Below are 17,551 nucleotides of genomic sequence, written 5' to 3'. Positions count from 1 at the left end.
TCCCATGGACAGAGGAGCCCAAGCAGGGTTGCAAAGAGTTGGACAGAACTGGAGACTTAGCATGCATGCACACACCAGACTACACTCATTAGCTGTTCTTAAAGCATATAACAGTGATGTAATTCATTTCTGGAATTATAACTAATTATGTTAGCTGCTATCTCACATTATATTAAGAGGATTAATTTGGCAGGAGATTCATAGTTTCTCAAAGTTCAAATTGTCTTTAATCTTCATGTATTTATTTTGGGGAAGGTAAATTCTAACATTAAAACATTTATGTTTATGGATAATATATGGTATATTTTCAAAAAAGTTTATTTGAAACTTATAGCTTGGCCTTGCCCTCATTTATCATAATCACTTGAAAAATAAAAAATAATTAAGAGTTGACATGTTTGCTTTTTTGTGTTATTTGCTGTTAAAGGTACTCTGGGGAGTAATATTTCATCTTTGAATCAAACCATAAATAACAGTATGAGACAAATGGAGACTGTCTTTTAAATGATAAGGCATCCTTATTCTGTTCTTATAGTGTTCTTCCTGTAAGACATGTAAAGCAATAACTGGAATGATTGATTGCTTTTGATTTGGTGAATGAAGGCATGGCAATTAAGAAAAAAGGCATCAGGGGAATTCCCTGGCCGTCCAGTGGTTAGGAGTCCGTGCTTCTGCAGGGGGCATGGGTTCTGTCCCTGGTCAGGAACAAAGATCCAAAAAGCTGCCCTGAGAGGTCAAAAAAAAAAAAAAAAAGAGAGAGGAAAGTCATCATTATTTAATATTTATTTCTATCCTTCTTATGTTAATTCCCTATTATTGTTAATTCCCATCTATTGTTGAATTTTCCTTCAATTTTTACCTCCTTTGTTCTGGTATTGGTAGGCCTATACTTTCAATATTAATACTAATTATGAATTATTATTAAATATAAACCATACCATATGACACTTAAGAATACTTCTGATCTCTATTATAGATCTCTTTGTCTCTCCTACTCCATCAATAGTATCTAGTATTGTCAATTGTGCTTCCCTGGCGGCTCAGCTGGTAAAGAATCTGCCTGCAATGCAGGAGACCTGGGTTCGATCCCTGAGTTGGGAAGATCCTCTGGAGAAGGGAATGGCTACCCACTCCAGTATTCTGGGTCACAAAGAGGCAGACATGACTGAGTGACTTTCAGTATGTAAATATCTTATCTCCCTAGCTAGATTATAGGTAATGTTCTTTGAAGAAAGGGATGATCCTTTGACTGTTTTATATTCTCAGTGTTTAACTAAACATTTGATTGCTTAAGATATTTTTAGCAAAATTACCTTTGTAAAGATTCAAGGAATTTTAAGAATATTGAATTTGTCCATTATCTGCTGTCTGAATCTCCAAATGCAGAGGAAATACTTTGAGACAGTCAAAAGCCAGTCAATTTATTTTATCAACAAATCATTCTTCAGCAAGATATTTCGATTATTTCTTATTTTTATTCTGAGATAAAATACTCAATTGATATTAAGGAGATGAGGAGAAAACAGAATATATAAAATATTTTGGCATGATATGGAATATTTTTCTGTTATTTTCTGCGTATTTTTCTGTTATTCTCACGGGTCATTATTGTTCATCTAGGTATCTTTTAAGTTTTTAAAAATTTATCTTCTAGGTACTTATTACTCTTTAATACCGTTATGAATGCAGGTGGACTTTTTGCTTAGAGTGTTTTCAGTTTCTAAATTGACAAAAAAAGAGAAGTGAAAGAATAATAAAATGTGCTTTGATGTAAAACCTTTTAAAATGAAGAATTAAATGCATCACGTTGGGTTAAATAGAGACCAACTATTGAATGATTTATAGCAGATAGATGACCAGAATGTACGAAAGCAGGAGGACAGGCCACACAGGAAGATGGAACACTGCTTCTCACTGTGGAGACAGGTAAAACCTCATTTAGGATGTGACATTTTAAATATAGGTCTTCACAGAACAGAGAAGTTAAAGGGCAAGACAGGGGAGAAGGACTTTTCGGGAAGAAGACAAGAAGACAGAAGGCATCTGCTTGGAGACTACGTGGTAGGGAGTAGTAGAAGATGAAACATAGAGATACAGTGATGGAAGGTCTTATATTTATCTCCCAGGGCTGTCACAACAAATTACCCCAAACTTGGTGGCTTAAAACTATAGAAACTATTCTCTGACAGTGCTGAAAGCCAGAACTCCAAAATCAAGGTGTGGGAAAGTGTTGGTTTATATTTTTGGAGGCTCTGAGGGAGAATCCACCCCTCACCTCTCTCCTAGCTTGTGGTGGCTGTCAGCAATCCTTGATGTTCCTTGGCCTAGAGAAGTATCATTCCAATCTCTACTCTATCTTCACAACATCTTCTCTCTAATATCTCTATCTTTTCTTCTCTATAAGTAAAAGTATCACTGGATTTAGGCCTAAGTCCAGGATGCTATTATCTTGAGATCCTTAATTATATCTGCAAAGACCCTCTTTCCAAATAAGGTCACATTCACAGGTTCTGAGATGACATATCTTTTGGAAGGTTGTCATTCAATCCCCTACATAGCTTTGACAAGGACTTAAGTCTATATATCCTTCCCAGGTGGTACTAGTGGTAAAGAACATGTCTGCCAGTGCAGGAGATGTACAAGATGTGGGTTCGATATCTGGGTTGGAAAGATCCCCTGGAGGAGGGTATGGCAACCCACTCCAGTATTCTTGCCTGGAGAATCTCGTGGACAGAGGAGCATGGCAGGCTACAGCCCATGGGGTCTCAAAAGGTCAGACATTACTGAAGTGACCAGCATATATGAATGCAGAAGTCTATAAATAAAAGAGTTTATAATCAAGGCTGTGCCATTATACTTGTTATAAGACAGTACTGTTCAGCAGAGAATTAGGCAGTTAATGAAGGCTTAAATTAAGGCAAGTAGGTTAGGAGAAGAGAATCTGGTTTCAAAGAGAAATTTCTCAAGTAAAATATATGGAATTGAGTGATTTAAGGTGGGGAGGAGTGAAAGTGATGTTGGGAATGATAAATTTGAAGTGCCTGTAAGACATTTAGGAGCAAATGTCTTGTAGCAATCAGCAATGTGGGTAGGAGATTCTGGGGAGAGCTGGTGTGGTTGACTGGTGGCTCCCAGTGCACTGTCCCAATAAAGATTCACATTCTTGTCCCTCCTCTGCAGTTAGCTTGGCTATATGGTTGGCTTTGGCCAATGGGACATTAATACTTAATAAGTATTAATACAAAACTTAATACAAATGTAATACTTAATGCAAAACTTAATAAGCTCTTGCACACTGGGCTTACCCTCTGGAAATACTCTTCCTTGGAACCCAGTGGCTACACAGTAAGGGAGGACAAGCTGTCCTTGAGAGACAAGCCATGGAAGGAAGCTCTTGGAGGAAAACTGAGTAGCCCCAGCACTGAGGTCTTGGATGTGCATAAGAGGCCTTTTCCTGTGAAGCCCAGCTGCCAGCTAAATGCAGCCACAGGATTGACTCCTGCTGATTCCAAGTGGAACAGAAGAACCACTGGTTAACCCACACAACTGTGATAAGTAAACAAACAAACAAATCCTTCGTATTAAGCAACTGAGTTTTGAGGTGGTTTGTTGTACATGTGTTATGGACTAAATGTTTGTGTCCCTGCAAAATTCATCACCTCCAATGTGATGGCACTTAGAAGAGAGGCCTTTGGGAGGTAATTAAGGTTAAGTGAGGTCTTAGGAGTGAGGCCCTGCTTTGAAGTGATTAGTGCTTTAATCAGAAGGGACAGCAGAGAGCATGCTCTCTCTGCCATGTGAGGACACAGAGAGAAGGTGGCCATTCGCAAGCCAAGAAGTAAGCTCTCACTAAAATACAACCATGCTAGTATCCTGTTCTCAGACGTTCAGCCTCCAGAACTGTGAGAAAGTAAATTTCTGTTGCTTAAGACACTTAGTCCATGATATCTTGTTATGAGAGCCCAGCTAAGTAAGATAGCATCCGCTGATAGAAAACGGAATCATCTTGTAACATGACATATGGACTGGGGACTGTGAAAACAAGAGGTGGTAACTACAGTTGTGGGAATGGACCTTAAATGAGTAATTGCAGCCATTAAGGAAGGCCACAGGAAGTGTAAAAACTAGTGAAATAAACTGAGAAATGATGGTTAGTCACTGTTTTGAGAGAATGTAATTCAACTCCATTCGAATAATACAGAATTGGGAAATGGTGCTGTTGAGAGAAAGTTTCATGAACAGAGGACAATCACAAAACTAGTATGAAGGTTAAAATGGGCCATTATATCTGACAGTTGGGAGGCCACTGAATGACACTGGTAAATAAACACAGAATCTTAGCACTGCAGATGGTCTTAGAGCAGCACTCTCCAATAGAACTTTCTTAAGGTACACACAATCCAACATGGTAGCCACTAGCCACATATGGCCATTGGGCACTTGAAATGTGAGTAGTTTCCTAAAGAACGGACTTTATAATTTTATTTAATTTTAATTAATTAACATTTAAATTTAGCTAGCCACATGTGTCTGGTGGACACTATATGGGATAGCATAGTGTTGTTGCTGCTGCTGCTAAGTTGCTTCAGTAGTGTCCGACTCTGTGCAACCCCATAAACCGCAGGCCACCAGGCTCCCCTGTCCCTGGGATTCTCCAGGCAAGAACACTGGAGTGGGTTGCCATTTCCTTCTCCAATGCAGGAAAGTGAAAAGTGAAAGTCAAGTCGCTCAGTCATGTCCGACCCTCAGCGACCCCATGGACTGCAGCCTTCCAGGCTCCTCTGTCCATGGGATTTTCCAGGCAGGAGTACTGGAGTAGGGTGCCATTGCCTTGCACTAAATCTAAGGAAACTGAGGTCCTTGTAGGTTAAATATGAGAGTGATATTTTGTTCAAAGATAAGTTTTGGAGAAATAGCTGAAAATGTTAATAGTGAAGGGAGAGGGAAGAAACAATTGAAATGGAGTAAGAAAGAAAATTTAACATTAAAATATTTTAAACAGTAAGTGTACCATTGTAATTTACTGTCTCTGATTATTGCTAAGAGTATAAGAGCTATTGAGGGCAACCTGTTAATTTGATTAGTAATACTGTGAATTAGGTCAATTATACTTTGTAAACGCAGCTATATTTGTCCAGTGAAAGTGAAAGTCGCTCAGTCATGTCCAACTCTTTGCAACCCCATGGACTTAGTCTCCAGGCCAGAATGCTGGAGTAGGTAGCCTTCCCTTCTCCAGGGGATCTTCCCAACCCAGGGATTGGACCCAGATCTCCCACATTGCAGGCAGATTCTTTACCAGCTGGGCCACAAGGGAAACCCAAGAATATTGGAGTGGGTAGCCTATCCCTTCTCCGGTGGATCTTCCCAACCCAGGAATTGAACTGGGGTCTCCTGCATCACAGGTGGATTCTTTACCAACTGAGCTATAAGGGAAGCCATACTTGTCTAGGTGGTGTATAAATAAATCCCAGGTAGTGCTAGTGGTAAAGAACCCATCTGACAATGCAGGAGATATAAAGGACATGGGTTTGATCCTTGTGTAGGGAAGATTCCCTGGAGGAGGAAATAGCAACCCACTCCAATATTCTTGCCTGGGAAATCCTATGGACAGAGGAGCTGGCAGGCTACCGTCCATAGGATCACAAAGAGTTGGACATGACGGACATGACTAAAGTGATTTGGCACGCTACTGTGTAAATACATGCTTCAGAATTTACATGCACAACTTCTTCTTCAGTAAAAGAAACAGACTTCATTCCCAGATGCCTAGCTGGACAGTGCTAATCTAATCTACCCTGCCTGGTGGACATAAACCCACACTGTTACTTTATATACTTAGCATTCTCTTGTGAGTTACTGTGGGTTATCAAGTTTCATGGATTAAGGTGAAATCACTACCAGGATAGAGAGTGACAATTTAAATAGGCACATGTAGAGATTCTACACAAATAGAATAGGGAGAAGGCACTTGCAAAATTTAAAACCAGGTAAGGTTCCTGTAATGGTTAATTTTATGTGACAACTTGAGTGTGCCATTGGGTACCCAGATTAAACATTGTTTCTGGGTGTGCCTAGGAGAGTAGTTCTGGTTGAGACTAACATTTGAACTGGTTGACTCAGCAACGTAGCTCTTCCCAATGTGGGTGGGCACTGTCCATTCCACTGAAGGCCTGAATAGAACAAAAGGTGGAGGAAGAATCAATTCACTCTTTTCCTTCTGCCTCACTGCTTGAGCTGGGACATTTAATCTCATCTTCTCCTGCCCTCTGACTAGGATTTACATCATTTTCTCCTCTTGTTCTCAGGCCTTCAAACTCAGACTGAATCACCCTGCTGGCTTTCCTGGATTTCTACTTTGCAGTCAGCGGACTGTGGGACTTCTCAGCCTCCATAACCATGTGAGCCAATTCCCCCTAATACATCAATCTTTACCTCTATCTCTGTCTGTATCAACATCTCTGTCTCTCTTTTCTCTCTCTGTATAGGCTTCCCAGGTGGCTCAGTGGTCCAAGACTCTGCCTGCCAAGCAGGAGACTTAGTTTTTATCCCTGGGTCAGGAAGATACTCTGGAATAGGAAATGGCAACCTACTCCAGTGTTCTTGATTGGAAGATCCCATGGACAGAGGAGTCTGATGGGCTACAGTCCACGGGGTCGAGAAAGAGTTGGACATGACTTAGTGACTAAAACCAAACCGAACGGCATAATCCGGTTGGTTCTGCTTCTCTGGAGAACCCTGAGTGGTACAGCACCTCAGGTTTTGGATTTGGTATAGGCTATGACCACTTATGATGTATAGATTTGGTATAGATTTGATATAGACTATGACCACTTATGAAATTTCCACAAACATCTCTGTGGAAGTTTTCATCTTTTTGGAAGGGGAATAACCTGTCTTCTGTTTGATCCTGTGGACTCCTATTTCCTAAAAGAATATGATGCCAATTTTATTTTTGAAGTGAAGGTTTCATTTTGAAAGTTGGATCAACCTATCTGATGATGTTTAATGGTCACAAAATGAAAGTCTATTTTAGGAGATGGAATGATTAGGAGACAAGTTTAGGCAACAGAAGTTCATTGGCTTCATGAGGTTGGTATTGAGTTCTGGATGTAGACGTGGGATGGAACCAAGGGCAGATCAGAGGTTGTACTTGGCTGGTGACTTTGGAGGACTTAGATATCTGCTCTGAATCTCAATTTCCACAGGCGTGAAATGAAAGTGGAGTATTAGATGATCTCTAAGGTTTCATCCAGTACTAAAATTTAATGGGTCTGCTTTGGAATAACAAAAGTTACCTTGGAAGTAACCCAGTGCTTTGCATGTTGCTCAATAAATGCTGATTGATGATGACAATGATAAAGTAATGAATACTCAGATCAAGTTATACTTGAAAATGAGTTATTCTTGAAAGGAATAGGAAGGGAAAACCCCTTGATCTACTCCAGTGAGGGGCTGCTTGGTCAATATTTCTAGACTGGTGGAAATATAAATAGGGAAGGAGCCTGCAGAGTTTCTCCCTTGAGATGACTGATCTATCTTCAAAAGATATCATATGTTTTCAGGGTGAATACCATAGAGGGTTTTGTTGACTGCAAATGTGGGTGTAGGGTATATTATAGACAGTTCTGATGGAATTAGCAGGGAGCAGAAGAGGGCGGGATTATACAGAAAATTCTTTGGAGTTATAGCATCCAGAATGTCCTAAAGAGACTTCCTCAGGGTTCCATATTGGGCCAAGTATTTTTCCTTTGCCCCTCCAGATATTACTCAGATCCTGCTCTACTCTCTGCCCAGTAGGGATGACATATGGATTCCATTAACAAGCTCCTAACCTCTAGCTGGCTCTGGTCAGGACAGGAGAGACGGGGAAGAAGGAGATCAAGTTAGTTATTCCTGGTATCTCCCTCCTTTGAGGTCAGCTTGAGCGGTCCATGTCATTTGACCGGCTGCCACTGCTTCTCTCGAGGCTTAGTCAGTCCGCAAGCCTCTCTCCTGCTCTCATCAGGTCTAGGGGAGGTGACTTCTCTGTGGCTGTGAGTCGCAGTTCCTTCACTGTCACTGTGGCTTACCTATGTACTTCCCCTTTGTAATGAGTCCCTTTGTGAATTTACCCTCTTAGAATTACTTCGAGTGCACCCTGTTTCCCGCTGGAATCTTGACCAGTGCGTACACTGTTCTACAAATGGAGCATGACGAGGAAATGCAACTGGGGCCGTGTCGCCACACATCTTACTGTGTCGCCCTCCACCACAGCCTCGGACCATCTTAATTGCGCTGTCTGCCACCTTTGCATTGTCTTCCTCAAACTGACTCCTTTAGCGACTTCATGAGCCAAGCAGAGAATGAGGCTCCAGCTAATTCAAAACCCAGCCAGAAATGCTCAGTTTTTCCCCCCTACCATTCCCAGTATTCTACGCCCACTCCTCTTGGCAGAGGAGACTGAGATTCTCAATCAAAGGCAGAGGTTTTGTCTTGGTCTTCTTTTGTTCCCAGAGCCTGGAACATAATACATGCTAAGCAAGTGCTTACATAATGAATACATGGAAGATGGAGTCGAGGAAATGGCCATTTATTAAGCTCTGTTTCCAGGCAGCCCAGGGGTGGTCTGCTTCTCTCCCTTCCTTGAAGAAGCTCATTGCTTTTCTTGCCTCCTTGCACAGCAGTGCCGCTCTATTCTCACCAGTCGAGTGCTGGTAAATGGCTTTTGTTGTTGTTTTAATAACAGCTTTAATGAGATATAATTCACACGCCACACAATTCTTCACCCTTTTAAAGTGTACAGGTCAGTGGTTTCAGTATATTCACAGATCTGTGCAACCATCACCACACTCAGTTTCAGAACATTTTGTTTACTCCTGCAAAAACCTTATACCCATTAGTGGTTACCCCCCCGCCCCCAACTTTCCTACATCTTCCCTTGCCCTCATCCCTTGGTAACCACTAATCTATGGATTTGCCTATTTTGGACACTTCATATAAATGAAATCATACAGTATATGGTCATTTGTAAGTGGCTTCTTTCTCTTTGTACAAGGTTTTCAAGCTTCATTCAAGTTGTAGCATATTTTAGTACTTCATTTTTTACATATACATTTTTTCCACTGTATGGGTACACCACATTTTATTTATCCATTCATCAGTTGGTGGGCAATTGAACTGTTTCCTCTGAATTCTAGCAGGCATTTAACAACTAGCAATCGGGGGCGGTGGGGGGTGGGGGAAGTCCTGATTCATAGCATTTGTTGATTTCATGGTGTAAATACTCCCATCATGGCTGATTGCAAGCTACATGATGTCACTGAACATGAAGTTGGAGAGATGCTAAAACAAGCTCTTGTGAGCCCCTGCAAGCCAGCTCCAGCGTACTACCCTGATCATCTTTACTGATAAGTCTCTCAAGTTACCAGAGACGTGGCCATACACTATTACTGTGTGGGTGTGTGTGCTCAGTCACTTCAGTCATGTCTGACTCTTTGTGACCCTATGGACTGTAGCCAGGCTCCTCTGTCCATGGATTCTCCAGGCAACAGTACTGACCTGGGGATGGAATTGCATCTCCTGCGGCTCCTGCATTGCAGGCCTGGGAAACCCCATTATTATCTTAGGAATATAATAGTGATAATAATAAAAGTAATACAACAGGGTACTTTATTGAGCATTTTATTTGTATCAGGCACTGTGTTAAGAACTTTACCACTTTTAATTCTTGAACACAACTCATCCCCTTAGCAGTCTGCAGCTCCCAACTACCAACATTCTATGCTTGCTTCACTGTCTCCTAACTGATCTCTCTGCTGTTTCATAAATGCTCCCAACACATTACATCTCACAACTTCCACACCCTTCCTCTTCCTGGTACACTCTTTTCCACAGATATTAGTGTAGCTCATTTCCTCATTTCTACCAGATCTCTACTCAGGTAGAGACCTTTTCACCACCTCATCGCTTTATTTAATACTTTGCCAAGTTTTGTTTTTCTTCATTGCACCTATCACTGAAATTCTGATTTTGTATACAGTTGATGGGGGCAGGAGGAGAAGGGGATGACAGAGGATGAGATGGCTGGATGGCATCACTGACTCGATGGACATGAGTTTGGGTGAACTCCAGTAGTTGGTGATGGACAGGGAGGCCTGGTGTGCTGCAGTTCATGGGGTCGCAAAGAGTCAGACACGACTGAGCGACTGAACTGAACTGAACTGAACTGACCCTTGAACAAAGTAGGGGTTAGGGGTGCTGACCCCTGTGCAGTTGAAAATCTACCTATAACTTATAGGTATCTACCTATAACTTATAGGTATGTCTGTATCAGTGTTTCTGCACTCATGGATTCGACCAACCCCAGACTGGGTAGTACTGTAGTATTTACTGCTGGAAAATAATCGTGTATTAGTGCACCTGCAGTTCAAACCCCTGTTGTTCAAGGGTCAACTGTATGTATTTCATTTGTTGACTGGCTGCCTCCCCAGCATAATGTAAGCTCCATGAAGGCAGGGTCTTTGTCCACAGTTGCATTCCCAGTGCCAAGGCCATGCCCTTAATCACAGCACTAAGCTGGGATATTTGGAATTTTTTAACAAGTGCCTCTCTTCTCCCTCTCTGCTCCTCCCATGGCTGTCAGAGGAATGTTTAGAGATCATTCTGCGCCAGCCCCTGCATCTCTGTTACCAGCAGAGCTAGGATTCCCCTGACACAGGTGGGAGACAACCCACTGATGTGGCTGAGACTGTGCCTCACTCTGGAGCCAACCTAAGTAGATCTGCACCCTGGCTCTGGCACCACCTCACTGTGTGTACTGGGTACATTACTCAACTTTGCAGTTTCCCATCTTTAGAACAAGATAATAAGAGTCCCCACATCATAAATTTGTTGTGAAGATTAACATGTTAGTTTAAAGTGATCAACATAGCAAGTGTGGTTTTCGCTGTGAGGACATCATCTGGAGTAAGCTTTATTTACTGTCACCTGCGTGTCCCGCCACGTGGAAGCCCCATAAAAATGTCACTACCTGTTTCCTCTGCAGCTTTTCTGTTACCTGGTTGCTGGCATTCTGTAAGAGCTTGTCTAGATTGTCCTGCTGTCCCAGGGGACTGGATGGTTCTCCATCTCCTCTTGTTTCTCACAAGAGGAGACCCTTGGGCTTCAAGAAGGGGTCCTCAGGCTGGGTCTCTTTGCCAGGAAATTACCCAAGCTTAGCAAGTAGGTTGGAAAAGGCCCAAGGGGAACCTGGTGTCATTCTTAGCCTAACTAGCAGAGACTAGCCAGATCTGGAGAATCCTTTGGGCTGGGGAAAGAAAAGCCTCCTACAGAGAAGAAACCTTTACCCACAGCCCTTGGATACTGAAACTAAAGGGAGCCTTGCCTTCCTTGCCAAACTGAGTGGAGAAAGAAGGAGATGGCAAGTCGTTAGGAAAAGAAGAGTAGGCACCCTGTATGCAGGACTGACTTGGAAGGAAGCCCCGAGGCCCTTGAGTCTACTGTATGCTCAGGCTAGGCAGGGTTCCAAATCCAAGGAACTGTGTTTTACAGTCTCCTTCCGTGTACCACCCTCCTGTACCCAACCCCGGGTCCCTGAATTTGGTTAAAGTCATGAATTGCTCAGACGGGGAACTTCATTTAGTAATTTCCGTAAATCCAGTTCCGTACTTATTTACTGAACACCCACAAGGAGCTGGGCAGTATTAGTGGGCAGTCCCAGGAATCCTAGGAGCCAAGAATCCACAGTCACATCCCAGAAAAATAATCCCCCTGTCTCTGAGCATCCTCATTTCCTCGGAGTCAGCGTCTGGGTCTGATCCCTGCAAAACATAAACACTTCCTAGTACTTGGGCTCCCACTGGGCTCCCGCGGGGCCTCCGTGAAACGCTGGAGGATTGAGGGGCGGGGAAGAGGGAGCGCTGGGGCGGTAAGGAAGGAAGGAGAGGGACAGAACGAGGTGCGTCTCCCCTCTAATCTTGTCCCAATCAGGACTCTGCGGGTCGTGTTCCCGGGCGCCGATTCCGCCGGCCAGACTCTTCCAGGAACCGCCTGGCATCCTGGCCGGGGACTCTGGCGGGGCTGGAGCTCGCGTCTCCCTCCTCCCACCCTTCTCCTCCCCGGGGGACCCGCGCCTCACTCAGGGGCGTGTCCTGCCCTACCTCGCGTCCACAGTGGTCCACTCATCCGGTACAGGCAGCCGCGGCAGCGGCGGCAGGCGGAGCGAGAGCCGCGGTCGCTCGGGTTTTCAGCGCGAGCCGTAGCCGCGGCAGCAGCGCCGTGAGGACACCTGTGCGGCGCACAAGTAGCAGGAACGGGGTGTGGGGTTCCTGCCAGCCGCCGTCTGAGCCCAAAGGAAGGGGCGCCTCCCAGCCCCTTGGGATTCCACTGGTCTGCAGAAGCTCGGGGCCGGGATCCTGGTGGGGTAGCCATGGGCAGGACCAGCTAGAGGCCGGAGCAGAGACTCGTTTGGTCCCAGTGTAGAGAGGCAGAGGGAAAGCTGAGTCTGGGACCATGACAGCCTCCCGCCTGGACTTTGGAGAGGTGGAAACTTTCCTGGACAGGCACCCAGAGTTGTTGGAAGATTACCTGATGCGGAAGGGGAAGCAGGAGATGGTGGAGAAGTGGATGCAGAGGCACGGGCAGGGTCAAGGGGCTGTAGGCCCGAGGTCCACCCCGGCCGCCAGCACGAGCGGTGGCGGAGGCAGCGGCAGCCCTGGACCCGACGGCTCTGCCAGCAGCCAGCCCACCCCGGGCGGTGGGGAGTGTAGGGGGGGCCCCATGGGTCCCAGCTGGGCCAGTGGCATCCGGGGCGATGGGAGCCTGCAGCGGAGAGCTTCTCAGAAAGAGCTGAGGAAGAGTTTTGCCCGCTCCAAGGCCATCCATGTGAACAGGACCTACGACGAACAAGTGACCTCCCGGGCCCAGGAGCCCCTGAGCAGTGTGCGGCGGAGGGCGCTTCTCCGGAAGGCCAGCTCCCTGCCCCCAACCACCGCCCACATTCTCAGCGCCCTGCTGGAATCGCGGGTGAATCTGCCTCAGTACCCCCCTACGGCCATGGACTACAAGTGCCACCTCAAAAAGCATAACGAGCGACAGTTCTTCCTGGAACTGGTCAAAGATATCTCCAATGACCTTGACCTTACCAGTCTGAGCTACAAGATCCTCATCTTCGTCTGCCTCATGGTGGACGCAGACCGCTGCTCTCTCTTCCTGGTGGAAGGGGCGGCTGCTGGCAAGAAGAGCCTGGTCTCCAAATTCTTTGATGTGCATGCAGGAACCCCACTGCTGCCCTGCAGCAGCACAGAAAACTCAAACGAGGTGCAGGTCCCTTGGGGCAAAGGTATCATTGGTTATGTCGGGGAGCATGGAGAGACGGTCAACATTCCTGATGCCTACCAGGTAGGACTTTGCATTGTCCCCTTCCAGAGCCCCATTGGTCTGGGAGCCAAGCCTTCTGTTACCCTTTGGCATCCACAAACACATTAACTTAGATTCTTTACTGTATGAATTTTGCTATTTAAATTCCGAGTTTAGATTAGTTTGAATATTACTATACCTTCTTTGATAGAATGGTCTTTTACTAACACTCAGTGGCTTGTGGAAAATTCATATAACACATAGGGATACATTTTTGTATCCAGTAATACCTCATGTTTCTTTGTCAAGATACCTTGTCTTTAAGAATATCAGTGTATGATTTTAGAATGCATTTTTTTTAGGTGCTGGAAAAAGATGTCTACTCCAGAATTCCAGTGTTAGTCTGAAGAAAATGGGTATATTGGTGTCTCTGATGTCATTTGGGGACCATAATGCATTTCATTCTCATTCCAGATTGGGAGGGGATCAAAGTGCCTAGCTATTTCCTTAGCCCCTTCTGTTACATGAGTTCCAAGGTAAGGAAGATGAAGAAAAGAGGAGGAAAGTCAAGGGAAGAAAGGGCCCCTGATCCATTCATGCCTTTTTTTTTTTTTTTTTTTTAGCATCTATTTTAACTGCTTCTGTTGTGGAGTTGAGAGAAGTTGGACAAATTGAAGAGTTATTTAGGTTTGAATCTAGCATTATCTGCAGTGGGCTCTTGACCGAGCATGTAGGTTTTTAGTTTGTGAAGCAAATGAAAAATGGATAATTTTCTAGCAATTCCAAAGGCAATAAGCATGGTGAATGTGCTGGATTCAGGTACAGAAGGAAGCCCATCATGCTGTTGTCTGGTGTTTCTAAGCCTTTCATTTTCACAGTGATTTGAACTTGCTATTAGATCATGGTTCTGAAAGTCAGTCCATTCTAATTTCTTCAGTATCACTTCCCTGAACATAATGAAACCAGAGGCCACTTTCTAGGAGACTTCTTTGGGTTGATAATAATGGACAGTTCTATTCCTTGGTCATGAAAGTTTTGTTGTCATTTGATGAGCACTTCTAGTTGTCTAATAAAGCTGCAGGTTTTTCTTGAGTTTGATGCTGTTGCTCAGAGTAGCAAAAATGGTGGGAAGGACCCTAAAAGTAAAATTTTTTCTGTTTCATCTGAAAGTTGGTAATATTAGATAGAAAATTGAGGAGCTTATCTTGAAACCAAGTTTCTTGTTTTTGTGGGATGTCTATCAATATCATGTTTTAATGTCAAGGAATGCCTATCACAATACCATTTTTGTTAACTTGTTTACTGATTATATTCATTATTCATTATGTCCTTCTTAAAGACTTTGATCAGTTTAGGACAAACAAGCAATGGGTGATCTTTAATAGGTATCTATTTCTCTATAACCCTAGAAAACCATGGGAAGAAATAAAAACATTTAATAATTGAAATGTTGAAGATTCTGTAAAAAGTTGAACAGTCACAAACTTTTCTTTCTCATTATTTCTACATCCTTATTGTGTGCTTGGGTGGAAAAAAAATCCCTTCCTGGTAGGATGATGCTTGTTATAGCCTGGAATTGCAGTCTTTTCTCTCTATTGCTTTTACTTTCTTGTTATTCCCCAATTGATTTTCTCCCATTTCTGTAGCTTTTATTTTTTACTCCCTTCTGCTAGCTCCTAACTTGTATTTAATACTGTTCATATATACTGTCTTCTCTTCAATAGCATAATTCTCAGCTTCCTCAGCAGTTAACTTGTCTTCCTGCTGCCTAGTATTTTGCTAGAGGTGTTATCACAGGCATAGAAAATCAGGCTTTCAGAAGCTGATGTTTCTTCTGGGCCCTACTCTTATTCTGAAGACAGAGGGTAAAGCAGAGTTGCCTTTTAATGTTGGAAACTGACATTGAGAATGAAGAGTTCTTTTTACCTTCCCTGGGTAGTAATGATGGCTGTAAAGACTGGGTTGGTGGGAGAACTGGCCAAAGACAGGAAGGGAAAGAGTTATAGAATTATAGGGTTTGAGATCTTGATCCACTCCTTGCTTAGGAAATTTCTCTTGTCTTTCTCCATTGGTTTCTTTCAAAATATATATTTTTGACCTGGTGTGTTTTTCTTCATTTTTATTTCACTACTTTTCTTTGATAAAATTACTTTTTTTTTTTTCTTTATTATGGTACACTAGTCACCACTAGTGTGACTCTGGGAGAATTTTGTGATTTCTGAGTCTCAATTTACTCATGTGAAATGGGAATAATAACACCTCTGTAGTAAAGATCCAGAGAAGGCAATGGCACCCCACTCCAGTACTCTTGCCTGGAAAATCCCATGGATGGAGGAGCCTGGTAGGCTGCAGTCCATGGGGTCACTACGAGTCGGACACGACTGAGCGACTTCACTTTCACTTTTCACTTTCATGCATTGGAGAAGGAAATGGCAACCCACTCCAGTGTTCTTGCCTGGAGAATCCCAGGGATGGGGGAGCCTGGTGGGCTGCTGTCTATGGGGTCGCACACAGTGGAACACGACTGAAGTGACTTAGCAGTAGCAGCAGTAAAGATCATTGTTTTGAAAATAAAGCGAGATGCTGCATTAAAGCCCCCCCAACAGTACCTGGCACATTTCAGTTATTCAGGAAATGGTAACAGTTTATGATGACAACAATGATATCTGGTTTACTAGTGTTCTTCTTTTTCCTCTTTCTCTCATTTTTAATTGTTTTTCTTCTTATCTGGGGCTGAGATATGAACTCAGCACATACTGACCAGCCTTATCTTTCCCTAAGTCATACTCCACCCTTAAATTAAATATTTTGGAACTAACTTTTCATTCAAGGAATATGGAAATGTCTACTCTTTCACCCCCTGCTTAAGATTACTCTAAATGTGATTGAAAATTCTTGACCATATCTTATCCTATCAAAAGTTCTACATTTTGTTCCTTTTAGAGCTCATGCAATTTAAAACTTTTTATAGTGTTGTATTAATATTGCATCCTTCCCAAGTTATAGTATTTTCACTTATCCTTTCCATTTCCTATTATAGATTTCTCTTAATGAAAACTGAAAACCTTCCAAATGCATGTTCTCTTATCAAAATATTGTCATAATTCTGATCATGTATGTAAACATCTTGAAGTTCCTATGTGGAAATATAACTATCCTCTCTGATTTTTTGTTAACTCTATTTTTAAGACATTTCTTGCTTAGGTTCAACTAGTGTGCTTTTTTTTCTTCAGGAGATGAACTTATCACATGGGGTTTGAAAATTTAATTATTTAATAAAAGTGATGATCCCCTTAGAGGTTCAGAATGTGGGTGAGAGAAAGGCACTGAAAATGCTTATGAAATTATGATTATAAGCACGGCACCCTGAAGTCAAGAGTAGACTAATGAGGTACTAAAGTTGAGTAAAAGTTTTGAAAGCAAAAATACTCCTTAGTTGATTTCATTATTTTTCATTACTTTCCTCAGTTAGTCCTAAAAAACAGACTTGAAATTAGGAGACAAAGAATTGCAAATGAAAAAAAAAATTCCTTTTACATATTCAGTGTAGCTCACAGTGACTGCAAGCTACCTTTTCCTCTGTCAGCTATAAGTTATTAAACAACCCACTTTAATATAGTAATGAAAAATTGCCCTCAAGAGGTTGAAAATAAGAGCACTCAAATAACAGGTGTTCTCTTTGAAGTAATTCTAAGCACTCAGAGTATAGCACTTTAAACATTAATAAAAAGTGTGAGATGATATTTTAGTTAGTGTTGGTAATGATGCTACAGGTGTTTGATAGGCTTTGGGTTTGAAAAACAGTCAGGATGTTTTGTTAGATGAGCTGAGAGGAGTAAAGGGGATGACGCAGAAGGGTTACAGGTGTGCCAGGCTTTCAGAAAACCTGATCTGTTTACACAACAGATGCATTTATTCATCAGTTCCAACAAACATACACTGAGTGCCTATTATACCTAAGTCCAAGCCAGGGGGCCTGTGAGTGTACAGAAGCAAATACTTGCTTTTTTGCTTTCCAGGTACTTCCAAGTACAAGGTTGTGAACTATTCATGAACAAGTAATACCAAGCGGCACTAAATAAATGACACAAACTGAATGGCATTAGTCACAGAGGAGAATGGAGTCACACTGTGACTTGGCTCATTATAGAAGACTTCATGGAGGAGGTGTCATTCAAACTGGGACAAGGGTTAGATTTCACTGTTGGAGATAGTT

General features: G+C 42.9%; 1 protein-coding gene across 1 annotated transcript in view; it reads left to right on the top strand.

Annotated features, from left to right (window-relative positions):
• Positions 1 to 12,140: 12,140 nt before the first annotated feature.
• Positions 12,141 to 17,551, top strand: part of PDE11A (phosphodiesterase 11A) — a 427,416-nt gene continuing 422,005 nt past the window's right edge. The window contains exon 1 of the mRNA XM_086359943.1: positions 12,141 to 13,377. Within this exon, the coding sequence (XP_086216069.1) occupies positions 12,490 to 13,377 (888 nt within the window). The 5' untranslated portion in view covers positions 12,141 to 12,489. The remainder of the gene's footprint in view (positions 13,378 to 17,551) is intronic.

Source organism: Bos grunniens, chromosome 2, assembly GCF_055505025.1.
Source record: "Bos grunniens cultivar Pamir isolate PY7600 chromosome 2, Bosgru_T2T1.0, whole genome shotgun sequence".
Lineage (NCBI taxonomy): Eukaryota > Metazoa > Chordata > Mammalia > Artiodactyla > Bovidae > Bos > Bos grunniens.
The sequence above is the reverse complement of the archived record's forward strand: the minus strand, read 5'-3'. Positions and strand labels throughout refer to the sequence as shown.